The sequence below is a fragment of the Danio rerio genome, chromosome 13 (genome assembly GCF_049306965.1).
Source record: "Danio rerio strain Tuebingen ecotype United States chromosome 13, GRCz12tu, whole genome shotgun sequence".
Lineage (NCBI taxonomy): Eukaryota > Metazoa > Chordata > Actinopteri > Cypriniformes > Danionidae > Danio > Danio rerio.
The window spans coordinates 42,173,060-42,193,237 of NC_133188.1; the positions used below are offsets into that span (position 1 = coordinate 42,173,060).

At 36.7% G+C, this 20,178-nt stretch overlaps 1 protein-coding gene across 1 annotated transcript in view; it reads right to left on the reverse strand.

Annotated features, from left to right (window-relative positions):
• The window catches only part of lmbrd1 (LMBR1 domain containing 1), a 175,207-nt gene that overhangs the window by 52,178 nt on the left and 102,851 nt on the right, over positions 1–20,178 (reverse strand). Inside the window, 2 exon segments of the mRNA NM_001008612.1 lie at positions 12,839–12,991; positions 15,263–15,388. Of these exon segments, the coding sequence (NP_001008612.1) occupies positions 12,839–12,991; positions 15,263–15,388 (279 nt within the window).

A 20,178-nucleotide genomic window follows, 5' to 3' on the forward strand; every position in this document is an offset into this window, starting at 1 on the left:
TATCTATTCACTTGACTATTTATTAGTCTAACCAGCTGTCCATCCATCCATCCATCCATCGTACTATTCGTGTATTCTTCCATCTACCATTAATATATATCCATCTATCTGTTATCCATCCATCTATCACCATACATCTGTTTCCTAGAACTCATAAAGATTAACCCACCAAACCCATCTACCTTTACATTTTTCATCCACTTATCTTTCTTTTTCATGCGTCCATCTATCCACACATCACCCATTTGTTCATCTATCCCTCTATCAATCAGTCTATTAATTTGCCAAGCTCTCTATGTCTAACCATCTATCCATCTATCTGTTTTTCCATATCAATACAAATAACCATACCCATCAATCTACCATTCATCTATCTGTCTATCAATATAACAATATGTCCATCTGTTTATAAATTCATCAATCCATCCATTTATTAAATACAAATACAAATGAATACATCTTTCCATCCACTTATCCAAAAATATCTATCCATTTATCTATTTATCCATACATACATCTGTCCATTCGACAATTTTGACATCATTCTGCATCCTTCTATCCATATCAACACATTCATCTACCCATCCCTCTTTCAATCTATCCACTTATGTATTTTCTGGCCATCTGTATCTATTCACTAGATTATCCATCAGTCTAACCAGCTGTCCATTCATCCATCCATCCATCCATCCATCTTACCGTTCATATATTCATCCATCTACCATTAATATCTATTAATCTACACGTTTATCCTTCCATCTATTCAGCAATCTTGCCATTAACCTGCTTCCTACAACTCATAAAGATCAAGCTACCAAACCCATCTACCTTTACATTTTTCATCCATCTATCGGTATCCATACATCAAACATTTGTCCATCTATCCCTCTATCAATCAGTCTATTTATTTGCCAATCTCTCTTCATGTCTATGCAGCTAACCATCTGTTTATCTATTTGTTTATCTATATCAATACAGATAATCATACCAATCAATCTAGCAATTACTATCTGTCTATCAATATAACAAACTGTCCATCTATTTATTAATCCATCCATCCATCCATCCATCCATCCATCTATTAAATACAAATGTATCCATCAATCCACCCATTCACCAATCTAACCATCTTTCCATCCACTTATTCATAAGTATACATCCATCTGTCTGTTTATCCATCCAACCATCTATCCATCCAATCATTTTGCCATTAATCTGCATCCTTCTGTCCCCATCAATTCACTCATCTACCATCCCTCTTTCAATTTATCCACTTACAGTGTCTTTTTTCACCCACATATCTGTATATACAATCTATTTATTTGTCTATCAATCAATCTAATCTGCTGTCCGTCTGTCCATCCGTCCGTCCGTCCTTCCATCCATGCATCCATCCATCCATCCATCCATCCATCCATCCATCCATCCATCCATCCATCCATCCATCCATCCATCTTATCATCCAACAATCTTGCCATAAATCTGCATCCTACAACCCATAAAGATCAACCCACCCATCTACATTTCCATTTTTCATCCACGTATCCAGCGTCTTTTTCATCAATCTAGCGGTCTATCCATCCATTACCCATCTGTCCATCTAACTTTCTATTTATCAGTATATTCATTTCTAAAGCTATCTGGCTAATTATCTGTTCATCCATCAATAAATTTATATCAATTCATTCATTCATTTTCTTGTCGGCTTAGTTCCTTTATTAATCTGGGGTCGCCACAGCGGAAAAAAACGCCAACTTATCCAGCAAGTTTTTACGCAGCTGATGCCCTTCCAGCTGCAACCCATCTCCGGGAAACATCCACACACACATTCACACACACACACACACACACACTCATACACTACAGACAATTTAGCCTACCCAATTCACCTGTACCGCATGTCTTTGGACTGTGGGGGAAACCGGAGCACCCGGAGGAAACCCATGCGAAGGCAGGGAGAACATGCAAACTCCACACAGACACGGCAACTGAGCCGAGGTTCGAACCAACGACCTTCTTGCTGTGAGGCGACAGCACTTCCTACTGAGCCACTGGCTCGCCCTTTATATCAATCCATCTCTCATCAATCTATATGTCTATCAATCTAACAATCTGTCCATCTGTTTATCAATGAATCCATCCACGCATCAAATTTTGAGAGTCACTCCTACATAATTAACATAGAGCATTAAATAATAAATCCAGCATGCATTGTTCACATTTCCACACATTTAAATCATTGCATGCTATACCACAATTACACAACCCACAACGTTTAAACCAAACAACGCCAATACCAACTCTGACTGCTTTTGAATAACTACAAAAGCAAGTGACATTCGCATTGGATGCACATTTCCCTCAAGAACAATATGACAGATTGTGAATGTGAAGTGTAGCGAAAACAGAGATTTGTAAATGAGCGTGAATCTGCCTCCAAGACATAATCTATAACTAATTCAAACGAATGACTGTGAGTTATTAGTGATGCTAGAATTATGCTTCGTGGTTAAAAACACAGCTGGAGTTATTCTAAGAGTATATTAGGAATTTATGTCTCAAGCTGGTGCAGCAATACCAATAATAAACGCTTGCAGTTATAGCTGTAATAACCGTGACAGAGCTTTAACTTTACAGAAAGGAGTACATTAATAATAACAAAAGTTACAGCATCCCGCTATTCATTATTCAGCATGCCTTCAGCTACACAACAAAACCACAGCCTTTAATATACAGCATAAACACAGCTACCTGCTCGTTTACATCCTAGATTTTATCAGTTTTTCCTTTGTTTGTTATATTATATCCACAAAAATATTTTGGCTTAAGCCTTTACGTTGATAATAAAGTACACATTTAATCTTTTCATGCAATGACTGGAAATCAAACTCATAAAAAAGAGTGTTATTGTCAGGTTATGTCAACTCAATCATCACATTCACAAAAAAGATAAATAAAGATATTTACTATGTGCTTTCCCCCCTTTTTTTTGGTTCAGTGATTCTCAACCTTGTTCCTGGAGGACCACCAACTCTGCACATTTTCTGTGTCTCTTTAACCAAACACTCCTGATTCAGATCTACAGCTCATTCACAGAGACTGAAAGACATGTAATGGGTGTAAAAGACCAAGGAGACATCCAAAACATCCAGTGTTGGTGGTCCTCAAAGAAAGTGGTTGAGAAACACTGATTTAGGTTATCATAAGAATGCAGTAATTGTCTTTGGATCCCCACCCGAAACATCCTGAGATCACCTGAGTAGGTCAATAAAAACTCTGGAGTAGATTGGTGTAGCTCCAACTACAAAAACCAACTTTATAATGGCTCACTACAGGACACGTTACAGAAAAAATCAAGACTGTCTGATTTTGCGAGTATGAACATTAATTGAAAACCAAGGAGAGCCTCTTTATCTTAAAATGTGTAATTGCTTTTCTCCATGCATTGAAAGAATGCTGACGAAGCCTTGATTTCCACTCAAACTGTATAAGGTAAAAATATAATTAAATAGACAGAGAAAGAGCATTTAAATGAATCATGATTTACTTGTCGACTGACTGGTATTTGAGTCATTATTTAAAACCACTAAAACAAATATTTTGCACTGCATAACTGTTATACAATGGGTTTTTAGCTGGCTTGATAGCTGCCAAGACAATAGTTGTGACAAGATGGAAACCTCCACATTCTCTTAATCAGCATCATTGGATTGTAACTTTTACTGATATTGTGTATCTGGAAATGTCCACTGCTTGCATCCATGGTGCAAGAGAGGACACCATCAGACTTTGGGTAGAGGTTTACTAATTTGAATCAAGGAGACATCAAAAAGCAAAAACGTTTGGTTCAAGGCCACATAAAGTATTATAATTTCTTAATTGTTTAATTATTATTATTATTATTATCATTATTATTATTATTATTATTATTATTATTATGCTTATTTTTTCCCCTCTTTTTTATTATTATATTTTTTTTCTTTATTGTAATTGTTTAAGGTTCCCCGTTTGGGCTACTAATAACTTTCCATTGTCATAGACTTCTTTCAGCATGGTTTTAAATATCTTAATTTATTTGTCTATTACTTTTCTTTTATTTATTTATTTATTTATTTATTTATTTATTTATTTATTTATTTATTTATTTATTTATTTATTTATTTATTTTTAACTGGCTAAATTTTACCCTTACTTAACCTCAAATACATATTTGGTTAACTGCTTTTTTTTTTTTTGGTTTGGACTTTTTTTTATATAAATATAGTATAATAATATAATATATATTAGTATAAAAATATTGCAAAAATAAAGTTTTATGTGTATGTATGTTTACTGTATATATATTTGTTTATTTATTTATTATTTTTATTTGTTTTAGTATGTCTTCGTCATTTATTCTTTAGTTTTTCTTTTTTATTGTCACTATGGTTGTAGGCATTATTATTAATATTATTATTTAACAATCTGTATCTTGGCTAATGTATTTCTATGCACACTGCTATATGCTGATGGTCTATGGCAGAGGTCACCAATCTCGGTCCTGGAGGGCCGGTGTCCTGCAGATTTTAGCTCTAACCCTAATCAAACACACCTGAACAAGCTAATCAAGGTCTTACTAGGTATACTTGAAACATCCAGGCAGGTGTGTTGGAGGCAAGTTGGAGCTAAACCCTGCAGGTACACCGGCCCTCCAGGACCGAGATTGGTGACCCATGGTCTATGGCATGTTTTTTTCTGTGTTCACATGATTCAAAATAAAAGAAAAAAATTTATGGAGAAAAAAAAAGAAAAGAAATGTTTACTGAGAAAAACTGTGACATGTTTAATACTTATTTTTCCGCTGTAGTTATGTTAAGCTGTTAATAGGCGGAGCATAGGCACAGAACACATGCAGTAGAAGTGTTCATTTATTTAGAATGTCAGAAAGCAATGTTATCTGAACATATTGATTGCCAAGCTGCATTATATTTTAATTTGCACCGCTCTTGGTGGATTGCAATGGTCATTATGGAAAATGGGCTGCCGCATCTGTTCTTTAATTTGCACATTGTCAGTAGATCATCCACAGAACTTCCCACTCCCACTGGCGTTCTTATGGGATCACAGTCTCACACTGATTTGCATTGTTTAGTAAATCTGGCACAATACATACAAAACAGAACACAATGTGCCATAACTACAATTATAACTGCTATAGTTTTCAACATGCATGTGATGTCTTTGTAGTGCACATATTCAAGCACCGTTTCTTTCTCTATATCCCTTTTACATCGTATTTGCGAATGTCTGGCCATGACAGAGCAATCGAGGCCCCCCTGGCAGTCAATGCCCCTGGTCGCATTGGCCCGGTCCATAATCGTCCTTGCTCTGAGCTCTGCCAAAGGCTGCTTTATAACGGCACTGCGAGAGGAAAGATTTTTTAATATCCTCTAAATGATAATGAAAGCCTCTGTAGGTATCACACTTGCACAGCCTTCATAAACGGGTTTATTTCATTTTATAATTGGGCTTGTGACCACCTGCCACTATCGTCATAGTGGGGCCTGCTGGGTTCTAATGTGTAAAGCTCTTGATGTGTGAAACGGCACACACATCCTCTACAGCTCTAGTTACAGGCGAACCACAGTGACGACTATTTGTTAAACATGCAATATAGATCCACCGTGCTCTTTATTTGACGCAAAGGGAGGAAATACATGCAATTTGCATGGTAAGTGTTGTGTTTCATCTTCTCCGGGCTCATTAAAACACCTAAGCACCACCAATACACCACTTTCAATTTTCCAAACCAATTTCCGCCACCGATGAAACGGTAAACACAATAATTAGAATCAATCAAATTTAATCAATCAATCTGATACAGAACTTAGGTCAATTAACCTGCTCTAGTAATGGAATCAATCACATCTGCCGGGTCCACATTAGAGGGTAATAGAGGTGTGCGTTCGCGTGTACGTGCTCTGGGTGTGTGCGATTTATTAGTCTGCACTGACAGCTGAATTTATCTAAACTCACTCGCACATCTCAAATCGCCCCCCCAGGACCACCCGTGCACCGTCAAACCACCCATCGGGCTTCACTTAACACAGCCTTGTGACTTCCTAACATGATGTCATTGGCCGTAGTCTGACGAGAAACATGTTGCATATCGGCACACATGTTGTGTTAGCGTCGACAAAGTACACGTGAGACTTCGCCCCTGCAGGAAGTGCGAATCGCGCCTGAAAATGTCCCTTGGAGGAAAGGAAGAGGAGACGCTGACCTCAAACAGATCTAAACGCTTGTGCTAAATCAGTACATGTACACTGTAAAATCAAAGACTGCAGCGATGCTAAAAGGAGCAGAACAACATGACAGCGTAAACGAGGCACAGTGACTGACGGAGAGAGCCGTTTGGCAGACAGATTCCTCTCAGTATGCATTTCCCCCGAAGCTCTTGTGGGAAAATTAGTAAATCTCAAGCCTAGTTTAGGTATAAATAGAGTCTGGAGTCTATCATTAGAGTGCCACGCTCTTGTCTGCTGCTAGTGAGCCGCTAAAGACGGCAACGAGGAACCCCTCTGGTGCAGAGCATGCTGGGAGAAGAAACGATGCAAAGAATTTGAAAAACGGCGAAATGAATGAAAAAGACAAGCAGGCTAGAAGAACGCAGGAAAGCTGCTGAGAGTTTTTCCTGCAGATATTTTTTTTCTGCAGCATATTTAAAGGAACTAGTCACCTAACATGAAACTTCACTCATTTCCTCAACCATATTTGTGTTGTTTTGAAGCTTGATAACCTCAGTTCTCATTCACAAGCCTTTGAAACATCAAACAACTCGTTTGATAATGCATTTGTAGAATTGCTAGATAGTTTTTTAAAGCACTGCTCAAAAGAGAAAGATCACTCTGAGAGATTACATTTACTTTTCATTTACATACACCAAGGCCATTTAGGCCCCAATTATACCCCTCATTATGCACATTCACGTGAAGGGGTAGGGGTGTCCCAATTCTCTTTAGCTTGAAGGCGTGGGGCTAGAGAGCTCTTGAAACAGAGATTTTCCAGGACCACACTAGAAACCAAGTGGTAAGAAAATTTATCAGAATACTGCAGCTACAATGGCAACATGGCTGCACACGCAAGTCAGATTTTTTGGTATTTGAAAGATTTTTTTACAACAATCATGTGTTTTAAAATATTTATGAGGCATTCATGTTTTACGGTCATGCTTTAAAAATGTGATTAAAAAAACGCTATATATAATCTATAATCCACAACATCCGTCATGCGATGACACTCGAATCCCCTGTCAGAAAGGTCTAATGGTTGGAAATTACCTTTTCACAGTGTCTGGTATAACGTTAATGCTGTTTTCTTATGTTTAAACAGAAGAATATAGCCACGGTGTTAATGCACTACAGTTATTGCCACATTACATTGTTATAATAACATGATATTGTTGCCTTCTGTGATTCAATGGAGATAAATTTCAAAAATAAATTTTGATGACGCTATCGTCAATCTCATATGAGCTTGCAATGACATACGATGACGTTTGTAAGTATTGTGTAGTGTAGTGTGTTGTGTTGTGTAGTGCTGTACAATTTCTTAAAGGTAGATTTATAGCCCTTTCGTTCAATAACACTGAACTTATTTATGTGTGAAGGTTTGACTTTTGAGGGTGATTAAACAAGAGAAGAAAGTGTGTAATGTGGAGTTTTACAGCTTTAAAACATCTATAATAATTGTGATAAATAAAGTGGACTACTTTGCAGATTTCGCTTGGTGTGGGTTATTTTTAGAGCGTAACTCCTGTGAATAACTAGGGACCACTGTACAGTATATAGGTGATGTCTATGTGTATAATATGTTCAATAAAGTGTACACCATGCAAAACCAAGTAAATATAGTGAAAATGCAATTCTAATCAGACCAACATGTACACAAACCACAGCCATATCACCCTGCAGCCCAAGACCGGTTACTCACTGAAGCTAAGCAGGGCTGAGCCTGGTTAGTACCTGGATGGGAGACCACTAGGGAACACTAGGTTGCTGTTGGAAGTGGTCTTAGTGAGGCCAGCAGGGGGCGCTCAACCTGTGGTCTATGTGAGTCCTAATGCCCCAGTAAAAGTGAAGGGGACACTACACTGTCAGTGGGTGCCGTCTTTCGGATGACACGTTAAACCGAGGTCCTGACTCTCTGTGGTCATTAAAAATCCCATGGCACTTCTCGTGAAAGACCAGGGGTGTAACCCCGGCGTCCTGGCCAAAGTCCCTCTATCGGCCCATAAAATCATGGCCTCCCAATCATCCCCTTCCACCGAATTGGCTCTATCACTGTCTCTCCACTCCACCAATAGCTGGTGTGTGGTGAGCGCACTGGCGCCGTTGTCCTGTGGCTGCCGTCGCATCATCCAAGTGGATGCTGCACACTGGTGGTGGTGTGGAGAGACCCCCCCTCTTGCTTGTGAAGCGCTTTGGGTGTAAGGCCATACACAATAAATGCGCTATATAAATACACATTACATTACATTACATTACAAACATACTGTACTGTACGGTACTGCTCAGTGGAAATGAGGTAATTACATTTTTTCATAAATTTTCAGCTGAAACTGTCATTAATGATTCATAAAATGAACTGCTTCCAGCTCTTTTTAAGCATTAAAATAATATATACAGACAAAACAATTAATATTCTTGGCCTCTGACAATATATCAGGGTTATATAAATAGTAACCTCACCAGTCTATGCAAGAAACTGATCTTTATGGTTAACATTTTCACTCTCAAATAAACTTCTTTAATGTTTTAGTAAAAAAAAAAAAAAAGTAATCTACATCTTGAGCAGCGTGAGTGTGAGTTAAAAACAGCAGATTGTAATTTTTAAATGAACCGTCCCTTTAATAATTTAAAGGTCACATGTATGAATCACATACTGATCACACATACCAAAAAAAGAGCTGCCAAATGAATAAACAAAAATATTATACATTCAATCCAAACACTGGGCTTTCATTATCTGGATAAAACAGGTGAAATAATGCATCTGGCAAAGTGGCAGCACAAATTGGCAAATCTGTGCCAAGATGATAAAAACCCAAAGGTTTTCTTCATTCTCTCGGGAATATGTGTTGGCATTCAAATGAAGTCATAATGTACGTGTTACATCAAAGTCACCATGAAAATTAATTTCCTTCACACCTCCCCCTTGATAGACTTTGTGAGATAGGAAAGTGACAATAATGGGACAATTAATTAGAGACGAGATGACGAAAACACAGAAGATGACGATGGTGGAAAAAAAATATCAGGGATAAAGGAGATGTAAATGTCAAGTGATGCAGTATATTTCAGTCTGAGCTTATATAAACCTTTAAGTTATGCAGTGTATTATCAGTCTAGGCTTATATAAACCTTATAATCAGAACGCAGCTGCTTTATGTTGATGGTTGATACACTGACACCTAGCTAGATCAGTTTTATTGCGAAACCAGTGAGTATCTTTGAAATGGAATAGCATGTGGGTTGTTGATGTGAGGTTGCATTTTCACACATGACAAAAATGAATATAATCAGGGTTCCCACTCTTTCATGAACAGCAGATTCAAGGACTTTCAAGGACTTTTTAAAGCACCATTCATTTTAAATCAAGCGCCACCAGAATACAGTATATAATGCTATGAAAGTCCTTACTGCATTTAACATTTCACTTACATTTAATATTTACATTAAGAATGTGCAAATAACTAGTGTGAGTGCACTCTAAAATTGAGTTTTTAAGCAGTCTTGTTCAAAGAGCTTTAATAAAATGTGTTGAATTCAATACTAGTAATATTCAAATATGGTCAAATGTGCATTATTTTTCACAATTGCTGTACAAGTTTTCAATTTAACATTTTTAAATTAAGAATTTCAAACCTTTCGTAGATTTTTTGACAGTAGCACAGTTGAAATGACACCATAAACTTATTTCATTTCAAGCATTTCATTTTAATTCAAGCACTTTCGAAGGACCTATTTTTGTTTTTGTATCTTCCAGGCCTTGAATAGATATGTCTGAAACTCAAGTACTTTCAAGACGTTTGGGAACCCTAATTGCCATCATTTAAAGGACTGGTGAAGTGTTTTGAAATGTGCATATTTATTTAATTTTTGATGTAACCTCAACTGAAACACTGAGAAAGGGTGGGGCATTGTGTAGCTCCTTCCTTTTAAATAAAAAAACAGCCAATAGTGTTTTGTTTTATTACAGCTCTGCAAGTGAGAGTGGTTGAGCTCAAAAGCATCAAATGAAAAGCAAATGAAAAGAGTCTTGAATTGGGGCGGGGTTTGTCAGATACTTGAGCGCATTTGATTGGTTATGATGTGATAAGAAACTGTAGTGTGAGATGATGTGCATAAAAATGTTGGTGCATTCGGTCGGCAAACTACAAGTTTTCTAAATGCTACATTTTGTCACTCTTTGGTGTGCACTAGATATGCTAAAAAATAATAATACTGACACTAACATCTAAATAAACTTTTTACTTTCATGGAACCTTTAAACTTCAGTAAATAATTAAACATTTCTTTGTCATCCATAGACCACTCGTTTTAAATTCTGTTGGGTTTTTACATTTATTCTTTATTTATTTATTTATTTTTTTTCCACATTTTTTAAACAAATCTCAAAATTTTCTGACAGTGTGACTGTCTCAAGCGTAGTTTAATGAATTATAGCCCTTTATATATATATATATATATATATATATATATATATATATATATATATATATATATATATATATATATATATATATATATATATATATATAAACATAAAATCATTAATAAATACCTCAGGCCTAACTTTACAAGTGGCTTTTTTATTTATTTTTTTTTCAATGTATAGTGTCTTTGTTTATATATTAAGAATAGCTTTTTTGTTACTAAATGTACACTCTAAACTTTCGATTGGCCAAGAAAAATTCTTCTTAGGGAGCCAAATAAAGATGATGATTGTTTGTTTGCTTGTTTAATTAATTAATTGATTGATTGACTGATTTTTTTCATCCATATTTCTCAAAAAAAAAAAAAAACATAGGAACTTTATACATTTTGACTAAAAGGGGCAACTAAAAATGATGTCCTCTGATGTGAATTATGCTACTGTATATGCTAATTTTAAATTGTAAATTTCACAGAAAACTAAAATTAGTTAAAGGACCCCATATCAAGATCATGTGACTGAAATTCCATGTGAAGCCCATGACCTGTAACTGTTACATTTTTTGTCACAAAATTTTACGTTTAACTTTTTTTGCAACCACTATAAAATAAATTTTTTTTGTCCTTTGGTGTGTCCTCTTTATTTACTAAAAATACCAAACAATTCTGACAATTCATGGCGAAAAAAATATGATTACTAATTTCATATAACATAAATCGGACTATATAAAATAAGTGTCCAACAATGATGATTAATTACTCTTAAGCTACTTGTATATTATTAAGAGTTGATTTCTGTATTTTTGCTGTTACACGATGGGAAGCTTTACGGTACTTTTCGGTAAAATTATAAAAAAAAGGGAAAGAATTGATAAAGTTAGTGACCCCTTATATATATATTTTTAAATACATAACCATTCAGCAACAATTTTTTTCTTCAATAATTGTTTTACTTTAAAAAGATGACATTAACACAAAATTTATATCCTTTATTAATCCTGCATCTTTTAATAAATGATTGCATTACCAGGTTACCTAGGTTTAATGTTGTCAAAATAGCTATTTGTAAACATTAGCAAAAAAAAAAAAAAAAAAAAATGATATCAAAAGGAAAAAAGTATCTACAAAAAAAAAAAAAAACAGAAATATGTATTAGGGAAGAAAAAAGGGTCAATTTTTACTTCATGATTTAGAACACTTTTGAGAAATTGCACCGTGTTTGAATGACTTCAGATAAAATATGTTGCAACAGGGTGAGGATTGCTGTTCATGAAGAGCTGAACTGGATCTGGCATCATCCGACTAGTTCAAATCTCCAATGAATGCCACTCTTACTCCATTAGCAAGAACTGTCACCTCTGGATATTCAGCTGCTTCAGTGTGTGGGAAGAGAGCTGTTTATGATTTGAAGTATTTACTGTTTAATCCGAAGTAGGAGTTAAAGGAATTTTTAAAGTCTATTGAAGTTTATTTGTGAAAAAAATTCATCTAAATATTCTGAGTCACCTTGTTAAAGTAAATTCCACAAATATTGCTGGGATTTACATATTTGTATTTAAAACGCCTGTTTTTATTGCATTAAGAGAATACACTTTATTAGTTCACACATTCACTGAGTATTAAATCCGTGACCTTGACGTCGCTAGCGGCACTTGATGAACACTGAATGACTGAACGCTGAGTCTGATGTGTAAATGCAGCTGCTCATATGTTGATATTTATTCATAACCAGCTATTTTTGCATTTTATTTTTCCAATTTACCTGATTACTGGCCCTACACTTCTCCTGTCCTTTTTTTTTAAATGCGTTGCAAGAACCAAAATACCTTTATTTCGAAAAAAAATATATAATAATAAAGAATCATGAGCAACACATTAAATAATGTTTGTTGTATTGTCTGCAATGACATACAGGTCAAAGCAAGTAAAAAAAAAATCACTACTTTTTCCAAACTGTCCCTACTTTTTCTGATTTGGGGCTGTAAGTGATTCTGAAAAAGATCATAGACAATTCGATTTCTTTTGGGATGACCTCTGAGGTTCAAAGCTGTGGTTCAAAACACGCAGCACAATTGTCAATTTCATTCAGGAGTTGAAGTCACTGAAAGTCACTGAAGCAATTCAGAGGTAAAACTCAAACACACCTTCATGGGACGGAGAGCAGAGCCCACTTTGTTGCAGCAGTTTCTCTCTGCGATCTCCAGGTGACGTCCACGTCGATGCAGCAACTGCAGCTTGTCTTCAAGATCCTGGAGGTTCCTCCGGTCTCTCATAGACAGTGGACGACCATCAGCACACTGAGGAGAAAGCATACACATAAATGAATGCATAATAATACATACAAAAAATGGTTTCAATTTGAAATGGCTTGTGAATTTTGGTAGATTCTTTTTTTGGCAAGTGATACATTATTACTTACAACTGAAGCTTGCACAAATAATTTTTTATGTATGTTTACATTATTGCTATTGGTAACCCAATTAAATAATAATATTCTTCTATTCATTTTTAAAGTTATGTTTATTTTTGTGGATGATGGATGATAAATAACCAGACTGGTATAACTGGCCATACAGACTAAAAAACATGTCAAGTTTATTCATTTTAGTATCATAATACAAGAGGCGCCAGGGCGGCTCAATGGTTAGCACTGTTGTCTCACAGCAAGAAGGTCGCTGGTTCGAATCCCAGCTGGGCCAGTTGGCATTGTTGAGTGGAGTATGCATGTTCTCCCCTTGTTCGCGTGGGTTTCTCCCGGGTGCTCCAGTTTCCCCCAAAGTCCAAAATATTGGTAATATTGTGAACTTAAAGCAAATACTTTATATTGTAATATAGCTTAAAAGTAAAATGTAAATATATAGTGGTTTACTTTGTTAATTTATTTTCATCCAAGTGTCCTGGTATATATTTATATGTATGTATATATATATATATATATATATATATATATATATATATATATATATATACAGTCATGCTCAAAAGTTTACATACCCATTGAAGAATCTGTTTAAATGTGAATAATTTGAGCAAAATAAGAGAGATAATACAATAAACACATAAAATGTGTTTACATGGGGGCTGAAAACTTTTAAACAAGAAGAAAATGGATATTTTCATCCTATTTTGTTGAAGAAAAAAATAAAATAAATGTATATATATATATAATACTTGGATTATCCCAGCTCTTAATGCCTTGTATTGCCTTCTAGAGCATCAGTGAGGGTTTAAACCTTTTTTAACAGTTGTGTTTGAGTCCCTCAATCATCCACAGTGTGAAAAGATGGATCTCACAATCATACACTCACTGCTGGAAAGGGTTCAAATCTGCAGAAGATGCTGGAAAACATAAGAATCTGCAGGAGATTGGATTGGACAATAGTGTGTGGATTTTTCTGAAAAACAGCAGTCAGTTTAACTGTTCAGAACAAACAAGAGACTCATAAACAACCGTCACAAAGCAGAAAAAACCCTTGTAGATCATCTGGAAACCACACACAGTATTGAAATCCAAGGGTATGTAAACTTTTGCAAGGGGTTATTCTGATAATTTCAGCTAGATTTGTGTGCAGTGAATCACATGTAAACATACTTTATGTCAAATATCTTACTCGGACCAGTACTAAATAAAAAATAACATGCATTTAGTATGATCTCTCTTATTTTGTTCAAATTATTCACACTTAAACAAATTCTTCAAGGGGTGTGTAAACATTAAATTAGCAAACAAATCCATAATTATTTGAAGTAAAATTGACCTAATTCATTTTATAAACATAGAAAGTGCATGAAATACAACTATCTACCTCATTCATTCATTTACTTTTGGCTTAGTCCCTTTATTCATCAGGGGTCGCCACAGAGGAATGAACCGCCAGCTTATCCAACATAAGTTTTACACAGTGGATGCCCTTTCAGCTGCAACCCAGCACTGGGAAACATCAATACACACTCATTCACACACATACACTCCAGCCAATTTAGTTTATTCAATTCACCTATAGCGCATGTCTTTGGACTGCGCTGGAAAACCGGAGCACCAAGAGGAAACCCATGCGAACACGGGTAGAACATGCAAACTCCACACAGAAGTGCCAACTGACCCAGCTGGGACTCGAACCAGTGACCTTCCTGCTGTTAGGCGACAGTGCTTACTACTGAGCCACAGTGTCGCCCAACTTTCTGTGTCAAATCATTTTAAAACACTATTAAAATACTGTTCTTTGCTTAACAAATATATTATTAAATATATTATTATTTTAAGTAATTACAATCTTGGTGACAGATGGGTAAAAAGATCTGAAAGATTTTATAATAACAGTTAATTAGTATGTGAATCATAATGAATCATGTTCAATTTTTTGTATGTTCTTTTTTTAATGATAATAAGTATATTCTATTTATATGAAGATAATGATCTGTATCACTGGTACAGTCTCAGTTAAAGATCCTTCAACCAATTTAGTCTCTGGACCCACCACTGCCATAGAGAACAACAACAAACAGTGGCTCATCCTAAACAAAGCGAGCAGAGCCCTGATCTGAATTCAGTTCACACAAGCAGAGACCTTGGCTTTGAGCTTGTCTATCTGGTGCTCCACCTCCTCCGTGTCTTCTGTGTTCTCCAGCCGCTCATACAGGACGCTGCGTGTGCCTTTAATCAGGTTCAGCGGCAGCACGGACATCCCGTATGCCTGGCAGACAAAGAAAACCCACAGCATTAAACAGCAATAAATAACACACAGCGCAGTCATCAGGTGAAGTGGCACAACAGTTTGACTAAGAGTCGCCCTGTGAGTGGCCCCAGTGCAGGGGAACTAAATCCATACATTATGGCACTTGATAAAAGAGCACTTTCTAAATGGTGTCATTCAGAAGCCTCCTGAATCCATGTATGTGTTTTCTGGGTGAAGAGGAGGAGATGAAAGAGAGAAAAGCGTGAGTGTCTGTGTGTTTGCATGCATCGACCATTTTGAGATGTACGGCTTGCTGTTCTGCAATGCACAGCCTAACAGTGCCCCCATGTGACGGCATTCAGCCGGAGTCCACCATGCATGTGATATAGGGAAAAATATGATGATAAAATCCTAATATCAGAGGTTATTTCAACACGACTGAGCTCATCGATGAGTTTTTTTGGAAATGCAGGTCCTAGCACAGAAAGGCTAGGGTCAGAAGCCTGCTAGCCTTCTCAATATGGGCTTTGTGAACTTTAATTAAAAATAAAGACCATCTTCAATACTCTCCTGGTGGCAAATCAATACAGGCAGGGAATAAAAGAGACCACACACACCTCTCACAAATCTCACACTCGTAGGGTTCTGCCATTTTCAAAAGCTTTCATATCAAAATGCTGACAAAAGTCAGTGGCACAATTAGATCTTCAGAGGGCGGCTAAAACACCGGTGACCTTTTTATCTCCTCTGCCGAAGACGCTTTTAAAGCGCAGAAAGTGACGTGCTCTGTAAAAACCGGTCGTGGAGAGCGTCCGCCGCGGGCCGTGACACCCACTGCTATGAATCACGAGGGCTCTAAAGGCCGGGCTATTTCCCGAATACCAAGCGCTCCTCATAAAAGAGGAATCTGTCCTGCGTGCCCGGCGAGATGCCTCCTTTTCCCCTATTCTTTCCTGCCCTCCTCGCCCCTGCACTCTGTCAAGCGTGAGGAAAATAAAAGAGACACTCCAAACAAAAACAGGTGTGTACTGTGCTGATTGCAAAAGAAGACCTGAGGCAGAAGACAGAGAGGGAGAGATAGTTTGAGAGAAAGAGAGAGAGAAGGAGAAAAGGAGGAGAGATGGAAGATGAAGGGATTGCAGTTGTCAGCTGGGAGATTGGAAGAGAGAGGGATGAAAGTGGGGATCGAGAGAAAGAGAGAGAGAGAGAGAGAGAGAGAGAAAGAGAGAGAGAGAGAGAGAGGGAAGTGGAGGCGTTCACCCCCTTATACAAGGATGCTTTTGTTGAACAGCCTGCCTGGGAAAAGTGTGTGCTCTGCCACAAGAACTATGAGTTTCCTCTGACTTTCTTTACACTTTTCACTGTGGCAGGTTTGCAGGGGGAAATAAAGAGGATTTTTTTTTTCTTCTATAGGTTTCTATACTTTTCAGGATTCGCTGTCAGGGATTGCACAATTTCTGACATGTTAATTTCAGTTGATTTCAGTATCCAAATATTATAATGAGGATGCAGAGATTAAGTACACTTTATAGATTTAAAACCATGAAAACAGGTGTGTACATGAGTTCAGCATGCAACAAGACATGGTCTTCTTCCAGATGGCGTCTCAGTGTTTCTTCTGTCTCTTTTGTAGTCTGTAAATTAAATACAATCGTGTTTCGCCGCTGGAAGTGAGAGGCTAATTCTATTTGCTGTTGCTTTGTAAATATTACACTGTCAATTTACACCATCCAGGCAGGTGTGGAGCACATTGTGTTAAGGAGAACCACATCTGTGTCACTTGGCATGGCAAAAAGAAAATATCATTTCAAAAACATCTTATAAAATGCAAAGTGTAGTGTTTGGGTGCTGAGCCAAAATTTAAAGAATGAAGGATGGATGGACGGATGGACGGACGGATGGATGGATGGATGGATGGATGGATGGATGGATGGAAGGATGGATGGATGGATGGATGGATGGATGGACAGATGGATGAACGGATTGATGGACGGATGGATCGATGGACGGACGGCTGGGTGGATGGAAGAATAGATGTAATGACATTTGGATGGATATAGATAAGGATAGACATTTGGATGGATAGATGGAATGTTGGACGAATGGATGGATAGATGGAATGACAGATGAATAGATGCAGTGACAGATGGATAAATAGAATGGTGGGAAGATGGATGAAATGATGTTTGGACAAATTTATAAATGGAATGACGGATGAATAGATGGAATGACGGACAGATGGAATGGCGTTTGGACAGATAAATGAAAGCAATAATAAATAGATGGACAGAAAAAAAATAAAAGAACAACAGAAATAGAAGGATGGATGGATGGATGGATGGATGGATGGATGGATGGATGAATTGATGGATGGATAAACGGATGGATGGACGGATGGATGGACGAATGGATGGACGAAAGGATGGAAGGATAGATGGAATGACGTTTGGATGGATATAGGGAAGGATGGACATTTAAATGGATAGAGGAAATGATGGATGAATGGATGGATAGATGGAATGACGGATGAATAGATGCAGTGACAGATGGATAAATGGAATGGTGGAATGATGGATGAAATGACGTTTGAACAAATTTATGAATGAAATGACGGAGGAATAGATGGAATGACGAACAGATGGAAAGGTGTTTAGACAGATGGATAAATGGAATAATAAAAAGATGGATGGAAAAAAAATAATAACAGAGATGGAAGGATGGATAGATAGATGGATGGATAGATGGAAGGACAGAAGAAAATGAAAGAATAACAAGAGATGGATGGATATATGGATGGATGATAGGTGGAATGACAGATGAATAGATGCATGATGTATGAATGGAATGATGGATAGATGGATGGAAAAAATAAAAGAATAACAGAGATGGAAAGATAGATGGATGGGTGGACAGAATAATGGATGGATGGAAAAAAACAAAAGAATAACAGAGATGGAGGGAGGGAGGGATGTATGGATGTATGGATGGACAGACAGATGGAAAAAATGAAAGAATAACAAAGAGATGGATGGATGGATGGATGGATGGATGGATGGATGGATGGATGGAGCGGGTGGGTATGTGGGTGGACGGATGGATAGACAAATGTATAGAATAATAGACGGGTGGATTGGATAGATGAACAAAAAATAAGAAAAAAGATTCATTTATGTATTATAGATAGAAAGAACGATCAAAAGAAGACTATGGTATGGATAATTAGATGAATGGAACAGATGGAGAAAAAGATCAATGAAATGAAATAATGACAGGTGAACAAAAGACGACAGAGTTCATCCAAAATCACAGAAACGTCCTTCAATGGTTTCAATGATACTTTAAAAGTGAGAAATTAAAAAAAGCCATCATCCCTGAAACACCAACCACTGCACAAACAAACAAAGAACCAAACTAATTAAAAAGACTTCTGACTCAAGAATCCAATGAACAGGACTGAGATATGAGAAACAGAAACTGCAAAAAAAAAAAAAAAAAAAAAAAAGGAGAGAGGAGAAAGAGAAACGTGTAGGATTTGCTGTTTGATTTGCTGCAAAGATGATTCGTTGGATTTACTGTATTTTATTAAGGTAAGTGGTTCTAAACAATTGTTTTGGGCTAAATCTAAACAAACAAATAAAGTTGAACATTACTAAATTGAATTAGCTTGTTTAAGTTCAACCATATCAATGGTTTGCAACAATTTTGCAGAATTATTTTTTTCAGTGTGGCCTTTTCAGATGCACAGAGGCGGTGAGGAGGAGGAAGAGTCTCTCACCAGTCACAGGTCATTTTTGCAGCACTGTGATTAAATCAGTGGAAAATTAATGCGGTCACCCTCTCGTTGGGAATCAGCATCTTTTGGAGCGCAGATTTAAGAGCGCAAGGAACCTCCAGGGCTGAACGTCAGCACACCAGCCAGACTTTTAAATCACGCTGCACAGGGACCCGAGCGCCCCTCGGTCAAGCGCACAGATCAAAGAGCCCTGATATACGCTCATATGCATATGCAAATATTACATGCACATTAAAAAGTCAACGGGTCAATCATTTTCATTGTAACGTCACACTGGGAGCAAAACGAGCTTGATATAAGACCTCAACATCTATATTAGCCAATGAAGGACGTTAAACATGCTCAAGTGAGAATGCAAGTGCTGTTTTTGATGTCTATTACTCAATCACGGCAGTTGGTGGGAGTTAAGGAATCAATTTAACCCTTATGTTTTGTTGGGGATGTTTTCATCCACTCTGGGGTGATTTTAAGTCTTAATTTCAGCTGGTGGAATGATATTTGGTGACAAATCGTATTTTGACAAATATTTAAAGAAAATGCTTTGAATTGAAAAAACTCAATACACTCTGGGCAAATTTACTATCCTTTCGTTATGTTCGGGATGAAAACATCCACTGAATTAGACTGCTGTAAAAATGCATCAGATAAATATTTTTTCAATTTCATGTCCTGATTAAAACTACTAAATCGCTTAGAAAATTAAAGGATTTTAACTCTAATTGCCAAGATCACAAATGATGTCACTAATTTGGTAAAATAAAAAACACAGACAAAAATGACGTATTTTCAATATATAAAGTAATTCAGGACTGTTTTTTTTTTTTTTTTTTTTTTTTTTACTTTTTTATCAAAGTCTTAGACATGTGAAACAACATTGCCTTTGATGCATTGTTTTTAATAGATTTTTATTTTTTTCTTTCGAATTAACTATTGGTGGCTGTTGTTGCCCCATTTACTTCCATTATAACCACATTTTTTTATTACGAAACCAATTTAGTAATTTTGAACAGGACTG